Genomic DNA, 17826 nt, shown 5'->3' on the forward strand with positions numbered 1-17826 from the left:
GCCAGCGTCGAGAATGGAGGGAGGCGCTACCTGTTCAAACCTGTCCTTCAGCATGTCCACATCCTTCCTGAGGTCTTCAACTGTGACCTTGAGTGCATAAAGATCCGTAAGCAAATCCTGCAGGGTCTGTATGGACTGGAAAGGGAAAGAAGAGGGAAACTATGAAGTTGGGTGTGGCTGAAGCAGAAGGCAAGTGCAGTACAAAAGCTTCCCAGTGACAGGGAGGGTCCTCCCTGCTCTCCCAAGGCCTTAGCTGGAAGGTACTCAGAGGCAAGCAAACGGTGTCCCAGACATGGCGCTCTGGACCCCAGGCAGCCTACATGGGAAAGAGGCGACTCAGTGTGTGAACGCAGCCAACAACAGGGGCTGCTCATCACAGAGCATCACTCCCTTCTCCGGGTGACACGTGTCAGCCAGGATGGTGACTGCAAGAGGAAGGACAACCTGTCCCTCGGGAGGCCCTCAGAGGATCAGAAGTAGGGGAGATGCAACTAGATTTATATTTTTTAAAGATCCCTCTGGCTGCATGTGGAGACTGGCTGGAGAGAGCAAGAAGAAAATTCAGAATAGTGAGTAATTTCCAGGCAGGCAAGAACTGATGCTTAAAGGTGGGCATGGTGGCACATGACTGTAATCCCACATGACTGTAATCTGGGAGGCTGAGGCAGGGGAACCCAAGTTCTAGCCCAGCCTGGGCAATTTAGTGACTTAGTGAGACCCTATATCAAAAGGCTGCAGCTGCAGCTTACTGAAAAGGCCCTGAGTTCATTCCCCAGTAGTAAAAAAAAAAAAAAAAAAAACAAACTGGTGGGTGTAATGCTAGCCTTATAGCACACACATATAGTACATGATTATCTCAACTGATGCTAGAAAAACCACTAGATACAATCCATCATGCTCGTTATAAAAACACTCAAGTCTGGCATGGCAGTATATGTCTGTAATACCATTACTCTGGAGGCTGAGGCAGAAGGAATTGCAAGTCTGAGCCAAGTCTGGACAACTTAGCAACTCAGAGAGACTCTGTCTCAAAATAAAAAATAGGAAAAGGGCTAGGGATGGAGCTTAGTGGGCAGACCCTCCATTCAATCCCCAGTACAACAAAGAAAGCAAAAGCAAAAACACAACCCACTCAATAAACCATGAATAGAACTTCCTCAACATGATGAATGATAAAAGGACTCAGAGTTGGAACAGGGTGTGCAGCTCAGTGACAGAGAGCTTGTCTAAGATGCGTGGACTTTTAGGTTCAACCTTGAGCACTATGAAATAAAACAATCCCCCCAAGACAGACTGAGTAGTACAGCCAATGGTGAAAGGCCAGACAGTCTCCTCCTAAGATCAGGAATGATTCAGTGTCTGCTCCCACCCCTGTTCTCTGCACTGTTCAGAGGCTGTTTCCAGGGCAATTAGGTTTTAAAAGGAAGAAAATGGTATCCAAATTGGGAAGGAAGTAAAATCACTTTGCAGAAGACATCATCTTGCAAATAGAAAGTCCCAAAGAACTCACCGTTACAATGAATAAAGGAGTTCAGCAAGATTGCAGAATATAATATCTGCATACAAAAATCAAGCCAGGTAGCCAAGTGTGGCGGTGCGTGCCTGTAGTCCCAGCACTTGGGAGGCTGAGGCAGGAGGATCACCAAGAGTTTGAGACCAGCCTAGGCTACATAGTGAGTTCAAGCCAGCCTGAACTACACAGTGAGACCTTGTTTCCTTAAAAAAAAAAAAAAAAAAAAGTCAGGGCTGGGGATTTAGCTCAGCAGCACAAGCATGGCAAGTGTGAGGTCCTCAGTTCAATTTCCAGCACCCCCTCAAAAAAATAATCAAGCCAGGTATGGTGGCATATACCTGAATCCCAGCTGAGGCATACACCTGAATCTGGGAGGCTGAGGCAGGAAGATCACAAATTTAAGCCCAACCTGGGCTACTTAGCAACTTAGTAAGACTCTGCCTCAAAAATTAAAAAAATAAAAAAATGTACTGGGAATCAAACATGGTAGCTCATGCCTGTAATCTCAGCCCTCAAGTGGCAGAGGCAGAATTGCCACAAGTTCAAGGCCAGCCTGAGCCACATAGTCAGTTCAAAGTCACCCTGAACTACATAGCAAAACTCTGTCTCAAAAAACAAATAAATGTATTCCTAGACATATATAACACATACTCAAAAAGTGAAACTAAAAAAGTAATTCCACTTATATTAGCATAAAAAAAACTGCAAAGTTACATATTAGTCTTTGCAGTACTGGGTTTCAACCCAGGTTTTGGGCACTGAGCTACACTCCCAGCATTTTTTTTGCAGGGGGGTGGTGGTCAAGTTCTTGCTAAGTTGCCCAGGGTAGCCTTGAACTTCTGATCTGCCTCCCTTGGTCTCTAGAGTACCTGGGGTGATAGGCATGCACCTCTGAGTCTGGCCTCAAAAATACATTTGAAAGAAAACAAAGATGAACTTAATTAAAAAATTTAAATCCCCTATGGATCAGAACCTTTGACACTGTTAAAATGGCAGTTCTCTCCAAATTAGTCTACAGTCCCAACCCAATTCCCATCAACTCACTTCTTCATAGAAACTGGCAAACTGATACACATGGAATTTCCAAGGAGCAAAAATAGCTAAAAACTCTTCTTTTTTCCAGTGCTGAGAATGAAACCCAGAGCCTCACACATGCTAAGTAAGTGCGCTACCACTGAGCTACACCCCCACCTTTTTATTTCATTTTAAGACAGGGTCTTGCCAGGTGTGGTGGTCCACCCCTGTAATCCCAGCACTTGTGAGGCTGAGGCAGGAGGATTGTTGTGAGTTTGAGGCCAGCCTGGACTACAAAGTGAGCTCAACGCTAGCCTGAACTGCATAGGAAGACCCTGTCTCAAAAAGCAAAAAAAAAAAAAAAAAAGACAGGGTCTTGTTAAATTGCCCATTCTGGGTTCAAATTTGTGATCCTCCTGCCTCAGCTTCCCAAGTAGCTGGGATTGTAAACATGTGCTATCACACTCAATTGCCAAAATAATTTTGAAAAAGAACATAGAGAGCCTCATCCTTCCAGATTTCAAAGTTTACCACTATACAATGATAACCAAGATTATATGACAGGGCTGGGACATAGCATAGTGATACAACACTTGCCTAGCATGTACAAGGATCTGGGGTCCATCCCCAGGACTGAAAAAAAAAAAAGATAATGTGTTTTTTTTTGTTTTGTTTTTTCTCCGGTACCAGGAACCGAACTCACGACCTTGCGCGTGCCAGGCAGGCGCTTTTGCCGCTGAGCTAAACCCCCAGCCCAAGATAATGTGATACTAGCACAGAGATACACATATAGATCAACAGAACAGACTTGAAGCTGAGCATAGTGCCGCATATCTGTAATTCTAGGGAGGCTGAGGCAGGAGACCAACCTGGGCTACATGGAGACCCTGCCTCAAAAAAAAAAAAAAAAAAAAAGATTTGGCTATTTAAAACTGTGCCGCTAAAAACATGGGTGAGTATATATTGCTGTTGTCCATCAGCTGCTGAACGGATAAAGAAGATGTGGGGCTTTTTATACAAAGAAGTACTACTCTGCCAAAAAGAAGGATAAGCTCAAGACATCTCTAGGTAAATGGATGCACCTTGAGATCATGCTCTTAAGTGAAATAAACCAAACATGCATGTGTAAATACCACATTGTTTCTCTGGTGTGAGAAACCAAAAGTGTAAATAAGAAACAAAATGTATAATAGGTATTGAGAAACCGGAAGAAAATGTCCACATGGGGCGGGGATCAAGTGGTAGGGGAAGGAAAGAAGTGAAAAGTTCAAAAAAAAAAGGAAATAAACCTTTTGTAAATGGGGTGAGGAGGAGGGGTTGAAGGGAGGGTAGGGGAATGTGAAGAAAAAGAAGTAAGCTATATCATGTACAGGTACAAATTCTCTATGATAAATGTGATCATTGTGTATATCTAAAATGTACCAATAAAATCTGATTTGAAAAGAAAAGATAAAGAAGATAATTGAGATCCCAGAAATAAGCCCATGCAGCTACAGTCAACAGATTGTCAACAAAAGCACCAAGATGATCGGATGCAATAAGGGAGCCACGTCTAAGGAACGGTGCCAGGACAAATAGATATCCCTGTGGGAAAGCGGTATCCAGTTGAGGAGACACATACCTACATGCCCAGCTACTTAGGGAGCTGAGAAATGAGAGGGGTTTGAGAGTCAAGGAATTTAGGGCCAGTTGAAGACCGTGTTTCCTTAAAAATAAATAAACAAACAATAAATAAAAACTTATACACCAATGTTCATAGCAGCACTACTCCTAATGGTTTACAGATGGTAACAACCATCCATCAATTGATAAGCTAAATGTGGTATATCCATGTAAAGCAAGTACTGACATATGCCCCAGCATGGGAACAAACCTTGAAAATATTACCATAAAATGAAAGACTTTGGGCTCAAGAAGGCCAGGAATGGGGAGAGACTGCTCACGGTTAGTGTTTCTTTCTGGGCTCTTGAAAATGTCCTAAAAGTAGACAATGGTGGTATTTGTACACTCTATGAACACTCTATCCTATAATCACTGAATTGTACACTTTATTGTTGTTTTCTGAAATAGGGTCTCACTATCTAGTTCAGGCTGGCCTTGAACTTACTGTGTAGCCCATGCTGGCCTCAAACTCATGTCAACCCTCCCTCAGCCTCCAAAGTACTAGAATTACAGGCATGCACCACCATATCCAGCTAAATGCATGAATTTTTTGGTGTGTAAAATAATGAAGTGGTTAAAAAAACAAACAAACGAACAAAAACAGCACTGCCAGGAATACAGCTCAGCAGCACAAGCGCCTGCCTGGCAAGCACAAGGTCCTGAGTTCGATTCCTGGTACAAAAAAACCCAAAACAGCACTTTTGCTTTATAAACAATGGGGGAAATTTCCAGTACTGTGCTATTGTCAGGGGTTGCTAACTCTGTTGGGAGTGACAGTGCTATTACAGGATGGGTTTGCAGTTATTCTGCTGTATAAGATGTTCTTCAAAGACAGACCTGCTGTGTGCTGACTCCCACCTCTCTGCGGGTGCTTCCTGTCTCCATCTATCTCCCTGGGGAAGGCCAGGGACCAAATACCCCAAGCAAGGGTCACTCCTACCCTAAACAGGTAAGGGTCAGGCAGGGCCTGGAAAAGATGGTAGAGCCTAGTGGGCTGCTCCACGGGCACACGGAGGGGGAAGAGGCTCTTTTCTTATCTGGGGCTCTATTCTGTGACATACAGAGAAAGGCTTCTCACATGACACAGCTGCTGCCTCCTAGGGCTGGGGACAAGCCCTGGGCTCCTACCCTAGGGAAGGACAGCAGAGGGGCCCGAGGAGAGGATCAAGGTCTTTTCTTTGCCTAAAGCCCTCGGGCCACAGTCAGGGCTGACACATGGTGTGTGGCAGCCCACCGTGGGCACTGGAAGCTGGGCTTGTCCAAACCTGCTTCCTCCGTGTGACTCTAAAGAGGGCTCTGAGAATGCAGGGCTGGGACAAAGGCCCCGTGTTTACAAAAGCCTTAAGGGCCCCCACAAGTGAGTCCAAATTAAACACTGCCTAGACACTCAGCTAGGTGGGCCCACAGGGCCCCATCCAGAGCCAAGGAGAATACTCTAAAATTGCTAATACTACCTTCCTCCCAAAGAGGGATACATGAGCACTTCACAGCACCCTGGCAAGGGAGACAGCAACCTTCATTACTATTCTAACAGGGACTGCGAGCCTGCGTCTCTACGCTCCGAAGTGTCTTCAAGAGCTTTAAGCACTGTTACGAAGTACTTGTTAAGTGTAAAGCCACTTTATTTTGTGTGCTATACAATAGGTGTGGTTTGTGTTGCTGGGGTAGTAGAATGAAGGAAGTAAGTTTGGAAATCAAAACAGCAGTTGGTGCACTCTTGCAATCTTAGCTAAGCGCGAGGCTGAGGCAGGAAGACTGCAAATTTGAGGCCAGTCTGAACAACTTAGTAAGATTCTTTTCTCAAAATAAGAAATAAGAAAGGTGGGATGCCAAGCAGGCCAGGTGGTGGTGCAGGCCTGTAATCTCAGCACTCTGGAAGGCTGAGGCAGGAGGATCATAACTTGGAGTCCAGCTGTAGGAAATTGTCTCATAATTTAATGAGACTCTGTCTCATAAGAAATAAAAGGACTGAGGATGTGAGTTAATGCAAAGATCCTGTGTTTAATCCCCACTACTGCTAAAATGGGGGCATCTCAGTGTGAGGCCCTCTGTTTAATCCCTAGAATCACTAAAAACAATTAAAAAAAAAAAAAAAAAAACAGGGGCTGGGGATTTAGCTCAGCGGCAAAGCGCCTGCCTGGCAAGCGCAAGGTCGTGAGTTCGGTTCCTGGTACCGGAGAAAAACCAAAAAAAAAAACAAAAAACAACAGATTAAAATCCCCTAATACTGCCATCAGCTTCATGGAAACAGGGTCATAAAAAACAATCTTAGTAACAAACATCCTTCGTTTTGTCCTGTGATGCTGGCTGCCAGGGTTGTCATTACAGATTGAGAAAGCCACTGCCTCAACCAGCCACAGGGGCACACTTGGAAAGGCAGCTGCCCCACAGAGATTCCGAAGCTGAGGGGTCAGAGAGAGGCCAGGAAATCTGTAATTTTGAAAACTCTCGCTAGGGGGAGCTGGTGCCCAGACGTTGGATGTGACCAGGGGGTACACGAGACAGGCCAGAGGTGTCAGAATTCTCAGGATGGCTCTGTGAGATGGCACGAGAAATGGGAGGCCAGGTTTATTAACCTAGCAGGCCCCCTGGGAAGAGTGGGTAACTGGCACTGCTTGAGGACACTGTTGGTTGTCTCAGGGAGCGCGCCTGCTACCACCTGGGTAGGGGCCAGGGTGCTGCTCAGCATCAGGACGCACAGGACAGCCCCAAGCCACAAAGCACTGTCTGACCCAACATGTCAGCAGTGGTCAGAAGGAGGAGCCCTGCGATCTAACTCTGCTTAGTAATGACTTGTGCAGTGCAAGCCCCCAAATCTGGCAGTACATGTGTGACTAATGACTCTAGCTCGTGGGTCACACTCGTGGCTCTTCCCAGGGCTCTTGCTCACCCAGGGGCAAAACCCTCATTGGTGTGTGTCCTCATTTCCCACCCTCCCTATCTGGGTGAGTTTGAGACAAACTGTCTTCGGACTCTCCACCCTCCATCTGTACCCACTAAGGGGTTCCCAGGAAGGTAGGAAAGGACACTAACCAAAGCTGAGAAAAAGGGCGGAGGGGTAAAGGCGAGGCAACCCCCATTATTTACACAGCATTTGGTCTGCCAGCCTCACTAGCTGGTGGGTGCAAACACTTGGTGAAGCAGCATGCACCATTCTAGAATTGCTACCATGGCAACCCTTTCAATGGGTCATTGTGGTAACTCTGGGAAACCTCCGTCTGGGACCAGGCAACGTTCTCTAACTGTGGGGACATTCCCTCTCTGTACAAACAGTCCTCTGACATCTGCACAACGAGTCCAAACCTGTCCTTGAGCCCTTTTGTAAGCTGAGCAGGTGATCATGTTTAGTTGCTCAAGACATCTGAGAATTCTAGAAGCCTCCATCCATCCACGCATGGGGGTGGGGCCTGCCCTGTGGGGCAGCATCTCAGATAACTGTGTTTACCCCTCCTGCCTGCAAGGCCCTCGGCCACCCCTGCAGCCTTGTCTGTCCTGAAGCCTACTCTGTCTGATGTTGGTATAGCTCCCAGATCTGTTCCTGCTTGCATGGAGTATTTTTTTTTTTTTGATCCTTTTAACTTTTTTGTGCCTTTCAATCTAAAGTGTGCCTCTTGTAGATAGCATATAGTTAGAACACAGGATTTTTCTTTTCTTTTTTTTTTATAGTGCCAGAGATCACACCCAGGGCCTCGTACATGTGAGGTGGGAGGCAAGAGCTCTGCTGCTAAGCTACAACCCCAGCCCAGTGGTGGTTTTGTCTGGTCTAGCTGTATATCCCAGGCTGGCCTTGAACTTGCAGTTCTTTAGGCCTCAGCCTCCTAAGTGTAGTTTTTAAAAAAATTAATTTGCCAATTTTTGCTTTTGTGTGGCAAAACGCACGTTATCAAAGCATATAATCCCATGGCATTTAGCACATGTAGAAAGTATGCAGCCATCACCACCAATCTAATGTCAAGCATTCCCTCCAGGGGAAATCCTGTCTCCATCAGCAGTCGCTCCCGTTCCTGTTTCGCAGAAACCACCACTCTACCTTCTACCTCTAAGGATTTCCTCTTCTAAACACTTCAGACAAAATCACAACCTCTGCCCTTTTATGTCCAGCTTCTTCCACTTGGCCTGATGACGCAGGGCTCCTCCCTGTGTCACTTTGCCCCTCTTGCCTGGCATTGGGCCTACCATGGCCAGACAGGGCTCCTCATCCTCCCCACAGACTCCAAGCTCTGTTCCTCAGGCCTCTAGGGCTGCCAATCCACCTGCCTCTCTGCTCAGGTGAAATCTCTGAATAATAACAGCAGTGAGCCCAGATCAGGCACTTAGAATACGTCCAACTGTGCTCGTACTTCCCACGCACTGTTTCATGTGAGCTCTGGATACAGCCCTACGAGCAGGAAAGCATCATCATTCCGTTACCGCACCCCACGCTATCCCCAGACTGACAAGAGGCAGGTCCTGTGCCTTGCTCAGATACCCATGCCACCCACCTGCCCAGAATGCCCAGGTTTCCACCAGCTCCCATTTTCTAATACCATAACCTCTCTGTGCTTCTGGTTCCTTACCTGAAAACTAGGGATAATAGCACCTGCCCCGCTGAGTTACTGCGAGGCTTACAGGAGCTAACAGATGCAAAGCACTAACTGGCACATGGTGAGCACTCAGTTTCCTGGAGAGGGAACAAGGAGAAAGGATAATAAAGAAATAAGGGGCCAGGCATGATGGCGCCCGCCTCTAATCCCAGCACTTGGGAGGCTGAGGCAGGAAGATCACCAAGAGCTGGAGGCCAGCCTGGGCTACACAGTGAGACCTGTCTCCAAAAAGAAAAAAATAAGAAATAGGGGTATGAAGCCTGAGAAAGTTGGGCTGCACAGAGAAAATGCTGACTCTGGACATCTTTTCTCACTTGCAGAAAAGAGGGCTCTGTCTGTTCTCTCTCACCTCCGCAAGCACCTACACCAAAGTGCACAGGTCAGACCTGGCAGTCCATGTGGTCCCTGCCTTCAGGGAACTTCCCCAGTTCAGGTTTTGCTCCTGAGGCTTGGCCAGGGGTCCTTGTAATACTTTGTAGGCATGACGCCACCACATGTGGATGAGAAGGCCCTTTCAGAGTTCCTGGAAACAGACTCAGAGTGAGACATTCACCTTCCATTGGACTCAACCTGGGCTGGTGATTTTTTAAAGACAGGTTCTCCTTGTATAGTTCAGTAGTTCAGGCTGGCCTTGAACTCACTATGTAGCCCAAGGTGGCCCCAAACTCAGTGATGCTCCTGCCTCAGCCTCCCAACTGCAGGAATTACAGAGGTGTGCCGCCATGCCTGACTGGTGACGATTCTTTCATTTTCACTGGCACGTGGCTTTTTAACCATCAAGAGCTCAGTCTGGGCCCCAGCCTATGGTGGAGGTTAGGTGTGAGGGTAGGATACTTTGGGAAGCTGCCCCACATGGGCCATCCCTCCCTCCTTGGACATCCAGCTACCAGACTGGTTGGACCCTAGGAGCCAGTTTCCCTGCTGGACCCAGCCCCAAACCGGGCCGCTGTACTTTCTCTCACTCTTGACTTACTGCCCAGCTTCTCCACGGGGAATCTCATCCTCCCTCTCCGCTCAAGCTTGCCCCCGACCTCATTTCCCCAGAGCAGGGCGATTCTCTCCCTGCTCAGTATTCACTTAGCCCTACCAGGTGCCCAGCAGCCTTTACTTCTCTCACCTCACACAGCAGCCAAGTGTTACTGAGATTTTCAGCTTATGGATAAGAAAGCAGGAGGCGAAGAGACTGCTTTGGTCAAGGCCACAAAGCTCAAAACGGGCAGCAGACAGGTTTTCACATAAATGCCCTCACCCTCCGCAGGGGGACATGCTGCTTCTCTCCACCTTTTGTATATTGTCAATAGTGCTTCTGTGGTCACTGTGTGCAGGTTTTTAGTTGCACAGCTGCCTTCAGTTCTTTGGAGTACACACCCAGAAGTGGAATGCTGGGTCATACGCCTAACCCTAACCCTTTGGGGAACTGCCAGAGTGTTTTCCACAGCAGCAGCACCATTTTCCATCCCCTCCAACAGTGTGTGAGAGTCCAGTTTCTCCACATCCTCACCAGTGATCATTATTTGCCCTTTCTTATTCATTCTAGACTACTATTTACTGAACACTAACTTTGCGCTAGCCAGGGAGACAAGGGACACAGGAGTCTACAGAAAAGCCTGAAGTGCCTGGATCCTACTCAACTCCCAGCTCCACCTGTCACTGGCTGCTGGACCATCAGCAAGGTAATGAGCATTTCTGAGTGTCAGTTTCTTCACCTATAAAATAGGAGTAATCTCCCTTCTCCTGTTCACATGGTTAGTTCTTGTGGGTCTTTATTCACTTGTTTTGTCTGTGTCCCTCTGCTAGTCAGTTCACCATGCCCACCTTGATAGCTCCTTCATGGGTAGGTCCTCAATTGATGTTTTTAATTGAAGTGATAGTCACATAACATACAATTAACCATTTTAAAGGAAGCAGTTCATCTGGGGATGCACCTCAGGGGTACAGTACTTGCCTAGCATGCACAAGGCCCTAGGTTTGATCCCCAGCCCTGTCCAAAAAGAGGAAGAAGAAGAAGGAGAAGGAGAAGGAGGAGAAGAAGGAGGAGGAGGAGGAGGAGGAGACAGAAAATGCAGCAGCATTTATTATGACAACTGCATGTCTATAACTTCTACCTAATTCCAAAGCACTTTCATACCCCCAAAAGGAAACCCCACACCCACTGATCAGCCACTCCTCACTCTTCCTTCCCCCAGGCCCTGGAAACCACCAATCCATTTTCTGTGTCTGTGATTCTGGGGATTTTGCATAAATGGCATCATACAATATATGGCCTTTAGTATCTACTTCTTTCCTCAATAAATGGGAAGGATGCAAGGCTGGAGTTTTGGCTCTGCCTGACTCCCAGGTCTGGCTGCATCCCTCTTCATTAACGGAATATCCCATCATAAGGGAACAGAGGACAAGAGGCTCAGGAGCAGAGCAAAGGGGCTGAGCGGCTCCTGCCGGCTGGAGGTGTACCTTTTCCATGGCTTCCTCATTGCCCTCCACCATCTTCCTCAGCTTCATCAGATGCCACAAGTACTCGATGGGTCGGGCGGTCCCCTGGCTGGCCTCCAGCAACTGGGTGGTGGAGGGCAGGTCCTGCAGGATGGCCAGTTGGTTTTCTATCTTGTCAATGCGGCTCACCACCTGGTCAAAGACGTTGCTGAGCCGCTTCATGGGACTAATGATGGGCTGGGCATCTCCTTCCCTGGGCATGACCACCACCTGTGAGGTCTGGAGGAAGTCCTCATCCCCTGAGAGGACCTTCTTGACATCAGTCATGTGGATGTGCTCCAGGATGCCCTGGAGCAGAAGATGCAGGGCCTTGAAGTTCACCATCCCGCACTGCGGTACGGCAACATTGACCAGCTCAGTGAATGTGAGCGAGAAGCTCATCTTGCTGGGGCGGTGGGTCAGTGGGGCTGAGGTTCTTGGGAAAAAGTGTTGGCTTCAGTGGTCCTGAATAGCTGCACAGAAGGGTCTTTAGAGGCTTTGGGGAGGCTGAGAGTTCTAGCAGTCAGTAGAAATGGCCTCTGTCCCGGCTAGGGCGCAGATCAGTTTCTGGTTGCTAGGATACTAGAGAACATGGTTAAGTGCACATGCTTCTGAGAGCCTGGAGAGGGGCGGGTGCTCCTGGGCAAGCTTCAGCCAGAGTAGGTGCTCAATTAATATTTGATGAATGTTTAAATAGTAAATGAGTCACCTCTTCATTCAAGACTTCTCATTATGTAAGGCTGACGGCTCTTTGAAGAAATACATAGGGGAAATGGCAAAGGCAGCTTGCCCCTTGAAGACTCTAGAATCAGGACAGAAGACAGATTTCTTTGGCGTCAGGAAGGCCTGAGCTTTAGGAAGAGAGTCTGAAGAACTACGCTGGTTTTTTTGGAGATGGTCAAACATATCTTCCTTATGGCGCTTCAGTTTCTGCATGGGAGAGCAAGGAAATAAGAAGGGTATCATCTGTCCTGAGTCCTGCATGTCCTTGTTCCTCCCTGGACCCTATTCTGCTTCCCATGTGAGGTGGGGCTCACTCAGATCCCAGTTCCCCTCAGCAATGTCTCAGTCCTGCTCTACAAGTTTTGAGGGCCATGAGCTGGTGGCTGCAGGGCCAAGGGGCTGCTAGGGCCCTGCCACTGTCAGGCCCTGCTTAGTTCGAGAACAGAACAGCAGCCTACTTGTGGCCCAGTCTCCTAGGGAAGCCTGCGGGGCTTCACACCTGGAGCCCAACTCCCAGCCCACTCGGCACTGACCTCGCGTTCTTGGCACACATAACATACGCTCATTCAAGATTTCATTCATGCAGGGCCAGTCTCACCTGGCTTGCCCATAAAAGAGCTGGAAAGCAGTGTTACACTCCCTCAGACATTCCCTCAAACTAACAAACAGGAATCCAGACCCTATCATCAGTCCTCCTGACATGAGACATTAGGCAGGGTTCTCCAGAAAGAAGGAACCAATTGGCTACACTGATATAGACATATGGGAGGGGATTTACTAGAGGAACTGTGTCGTACCATTATGGAGCTGTGAAGATCCATGGCAGACTGTCTGCCAGAGACCCTGGGATGCCAGTAGCACAGCTCAGGCCAAGTCCGAAGGCCTCAGAACTAGGAAAGCCAATGGGATAACTCTCAGTCTGAGGCCAAAGGCCTGAGAACCTGAGGGTGGGGAACACTCTGGGTGTTAAGGCCTGAAGTCCAAAGGAAGGGGAGTCTGGAGTTTTGGTGTCCACAGACAGGAAAAGAAGAATGTAACCCTGGTACTGGACATAGATGGGCACATGTGCTTTTTGTCTGTTTTTGTTATTTCTAGGCTCCTGGAAGATTGGATGGTGCCCACCCACATTGAGGGCAGGTCTTGCTGACCTAGTCTGCTCAGATTTACATGTTAATCTCTAGAAACACCCTCACGGGTGCTGCCTTGCCAGGTTTCTCAGTATTCTTTAATTCAGTCACATGGATACTGAAAATTAACCATCACACACTTTCATTAATACCTCTCAGTTCCCCACTGTGTTGTAAGATTTAAAAATTCAACCTTGGTAGTGTACTCCTGTAAACTCAGCACTTGGGAGGCTGAAGCAGGACTGCCACAGGTTCTAATCCATTCTTGGCTACACAGTGAGTTCAAATATGTGGGTACTGTGGTACACAGCTGTGATCCCAGCACTCAGGAGGCTGAGGCAGGAGGATTGCCATGAGTTCAAGGCCAGCCTGGGCTACATAGTGATTTCAAGGCCAGCTTGAACTACAAAGCAAGACCGTATCTTCAAAACAAAACTTCAAGTGTTGCCTCAATATCTTTGGACCACACAGGAGCCCTGAGTTCCCCTGTTCTTGACAGATATGCCCGCACGGCAATGGGAAAGGCCCTAGAAACCAACTAGTTCCTCTCCCAGCCAGTAAAGGTGTACCCCACCTGGTCTCACCTTGTGGGCTTCACCTTCCTGCCAGGTTTTAGAAATATTCAAACCAACCAATCACATCCTCCTGTGGGAACCAGGGACACCTAGCTCCTGTCACTTCAAAGCCTACTTCCTTTGGTTCAGCTGGTCCTCTCTGCTCCCCAGTACATTCTCTCCCCACTCTTCCCCACTGACCCCGCTAGCCCACAATGTCCTCGCCTGGGAAGTGAGTATATGTGACTAATATACCATGTCAATCATCCCTGATCAGTGCCACATTCGTGTCTGGTCACCTTGCCCTATTGAGACCAGGGACCCCTCCTTCCACAACAGGTGAGTAGAGGTGATCAGAACACTCTCAGGGTATGTATGCTGGATTATTCAGATGGGCCCGATTTCATTGCAACTGCGTGTAAAACAGTGAGGAAAAGAAAAAGAAAAGGTGGCTATGGAAGGACTGAGAGAGACTTGACACTGGCTGTGGAGGAAGAGGCCACAAGTCAAGAATCCTAGGGGCCTCTAGAAATTGGACAGGGTGAAAAAATAAACTCCTCTAGAGCCTCCAGAAGGAACCATCCCTGAAGACACCTTGGTTTTTAGCCCAGTCAGACCTTTGATCTATAGAACTATAAAATAAACCTGGTGGATGTGGCGGTATATATCTATAATCCCAGAATTCTGGGAGGTTGTGGCAGGAAGATCACAAGTTTGAGCCCAACCTGCGGGCAATTTAGCAAGACTCTGTCTCAAAATAAAAATAAAAAGAATTAAAAAGGGCCAGGCATGTAGCTCAGTGTGAAGGCTATGGGTTCAATCTCCAGTAAAACACACACACACCATACCACACCACACCACACCATACCACATACAGATAGTAACTCTCAGTTGTCTTGAGCCAGTAAATTTATGGTCATTTGTTACATCAGCAACAAGAACTAAGATGCAGGCCAGAGGTCTAGGTTCCAACAGCCAGTGCCAGGGTACTGGCCATGAAGCACCTATGCCAGATTCTCCAGCCCTCCTAGAAACAACGCTAGCTACTCAACTCTTCTCAGTAGATCTATTTTCAGAAGAATTGGCTTTTGTTGCTTATGACCATGAATTCCATCAGGTATGGTGAGGAAGGAGCATACCTGGCCCTGAGCCTCGCTCAACCTGGGCCACAGAACATTGTATTCCAAACAAGGCCTGCTTGGAGTTTCTAAATCATCTATAGTGCTTTCCTAACATTCTGGAGCAGGCAGGAGGATTAATTCATTGAGATCCCAGGAAGTCAGAGACACCATGAATGAGGAATATGTGCAAAGAAGCCTGACAATTAGCAGAACCATCTCAAGGGAAAGATCATGCGGCTTCAACCCTAAGATTATAGGGACTGGAAGGTCAAGGCCTTTGAAACTCACATCTTACCACCATGTGCCCCAGCTGACAGACACAGAGCTACGAGGTTTAGAGTTTACCTTACCTTGTTTCAGTCTTAGCTTTGCTCAATTTCTTTCTAGTTCCTCATTCCTTACTTTTGGAAAGGAAACGTTTGTTCTGTGTCATTACAGAGTATGTAAATTTTTTTTTTTTTGCAAGACTGTGATCCTTATGCATATAAGGCAAATGCTCTACCAATGAACTACAATCTTAAGTTTTTTTTGTTTTTTTTTTTTTTTTTTTTTTTTTTTTTTTTGTTTTTTTGGTACCAGGAATCAAACTCATGACCTCAGGCTTGCCAGGCAAGCTTTTTTTTGTTTTTTTGTTTTTTTGGTACCAGGAATCAAACTCATGACCTCAGGCTTGCCAGGCAAGCATTTAAGCCACTGAGCTATTGCCCCTGCGATGAACTACAGTTTTAACATTTTTTAAAAAAATTTTTTACAGGCGCTCACATAGGTTGTCTTGATTCTCAGAGAAGATTTAGGACTTTGAACCACGCTGGAACTGTTAAGACTTTGGTGACTCTCAGAGATGAACTAGGACATTTTACAAAATGAGGTACTCATGAGCCTTTTGGAGGCCAGAAGTAGAACAACATGGTTTAGATCTAAAATGTTCCCCAAAAGTTGCAGGTGTCCAAGGGTTGGGTTTTGGAAGATCATCAGATCTAACTTCATCTATGATCAATCCATGCAGGAGGTAATTTGATGGCTTTATTGGGAGGTGATGGAAACTTCGGAGGTTGGGCCTAGTTGAAGGGAAAGGGACACAGAAGCACGATCTTAGGGACTAATCTGATCCCTGGCCCTTTCTCTTGGACTTCCTTCCCTTCTCTATGCTTCCCAGCTGCCACGGGGTGGGCAGTTTTCCTTCTCCAAGCTCTTCCGTCATGATGCTCCTGCATCGCCACAGGCCTGAAAGCAATGGAGCCAGCTGAGCATGGACTGAAGGCTCAGAAACTGTGAGACAAAGTAAGTGTTTTATCCTGTAAGTTGATTCTGTCACATATTTTATAACAATGACAAAAACCTGACTGACACAGAAGGCTACAGGCTTTCAGTTCATTATCTCATATTGTTCTACTTGGGGTTCACTGAGAGTCTCGAATGTGTAGATTAATATATGTTTTAAAATAAATTTGGGAAGTTTTCAGTTATTTCTTTGTACATTTTTCTGTGATTCTTTCTTCCTCCTTTCCTTCTAGTACTCCCATTATGCATACGATGGTGCAACCAAAGATGTCCAGTTTCTCTGAGGCTCTGTTAATTTTAATTAATTTTATTTTCTCTCTGTTCTTTGGTTTGCATAATCCCTATTAATCTCGCTTCAAGTTTGCCAAATCTTTCTTCTACCACTTCAAATACCCTTGTTTTATAAATAATGAAATGAGAATTAGGAAATTTAAGCAACTTATTAGAGATCACACTTTGCAAATAAGTGACAGGACCAGAGCCTGGTGCAGGTGCACATGCCTGCAATCCCAGCTACTCGGAGGCTGATGCAGAGGGATTGCAAGTTTAAGGAGAGCCTGAGCAACACAGAAAGACCTCACTTAAAAGTAAAAAGGTAGGGACAGATCTTGAATCCAAGATCTCAGGTCTCACAATTCCAATGAGTTATGCAGTCATTCACTTACTACATAAATATGTACTGAAAAAAATAAAATCAGTGTGTACTGAATGTTGACTATGTGCCAGAAACTTTTAGGGGCTAGAGAAAATCAGACAAAATTCTTACCCTCATGAAAAAAAAAAAGACAAAATTTTGTTTTGAGACAGGCATGGTGGTGCATGCCTGTAATTGTAGCACTTGGGAGGCTGAGGCAGGAGGATCACTGTGAGTTCAAGGTCAGCCTGGGCTACATAGCAAATTCAACGCCTGCCTACACAGCAATGTCTCAAAAAAAAAAAAAAAAGAAAGAAAGACAGCAAAGAGGTGAACAGATAAATAAGGTCCCTTAGATAATGGCAAGAACTTTAAAGACAATGAAGCAGGCAATGAAATCATGCCTATGGGGTCAGGTACTCAGGGAGGCCCATCTGGAGGTGACATGTGAATTGAGTGCTGGGGGCAAAGTGTTTATGCAGCTTGCTCCTTCAGGGAAGAGACCTTTGACTTTCCAGTACCAGAACAGCTCCCAGCACACAGTAGGTGTTCTGTTTTTGCTAAATGGATAACAGATCTGGATGAGCTGACAACTCTCATGGACGATGTTAATTATAAAAATATAAAAATAAAAAATAAAAAATATATAAAATATATAAAATAAATGATAAAAATATAAAATTTTTATATAAAAAGATAAAATAAAGTAGACTTCACACTACCAAGAATCGGCAAGAACATGGACAGAAAAACCCTCGTGTGCTCTGAAAACTGGCAGGGCCTACAAAGTGGAACAAATGCACACCCTCTGACTCAGCCGCTGCACCCCTGGAAGGGAACTCAACAGAAATATTCACAGACCATGTATCTGAGTGTTTGTGACAGTACTGTATTTGTCACAGTGTTTGTGACAACAGCCAAAAGACCTCACGTGGGATTATGCTAATGCCCACAAATAGCAAAACAGACACACTGACACATTCTCACAACAGGCTGAATAAGACAGCAATAAGGATGAACATTGACAACTCTATGCCACCACAGTATGGATGACTTTCATAGCTACAAAAGTGGGTAGGAGAAGCCACATCCAAACATTGCTCTAAAAAGTACAGACAGAGAAACTAGGCACTGGTGTCAGGTGT

The 17826-nt window shown here is 46.4% G+C and overlaps 1 protein-coding gene across 4 annotated transcripts in view; it reads right to left on the reverse strand.

Annotated features, from left to right (window-relative positions):
- LOC102009323 (chromosome unknown open reading frame, human C16orf96) overlaps positions 1-11807 on the reverse strand; it is a 44647-nt gene extending 32840 nt beyond the window's left edge. The window contains exons 1-2 of one of the 4 annotated variants that reach the window (XM_013517721.1): positions 11224-11806; positions 31-135 (exon numbers count right to left, since the gene is read on the reverse strand). In XM_013517721.1, the coding sequence (XP_013373175.1) occupies positions 31-135; positions 11224-11643 (525 nt within the window). In that variant the 5' untranslated portion in view covers positions 11644-11806. Of the gene's footprint in view, positions 1-30; positions 136-7222; positions 7326-11223 lie in introns of those variants that run through there. The other 3 variants (XM_005391288.2, XM_005391289.2, XM_013517722.1) reach the window with 3 other exon arrangements.
- Positions 11808-17826: the final 6019 nt, after the last annotated feature.

Source organism: Chinchilla lanigera, unplaced genomic scaffold (assembly GCF_000276665.1).
Source record: "Chinchilla lanigera isolate Chin_1 unplaced genomic scaffold, ChiLan1.0 scaffold00041, whole genome shotgun sequence".
Lineage (NCBI taxonomy): Eukaryota > Metazoa > Chordata > Mammalia > Rodentia > Chinchillidae > Chinchilla > Chinchilla lanigera.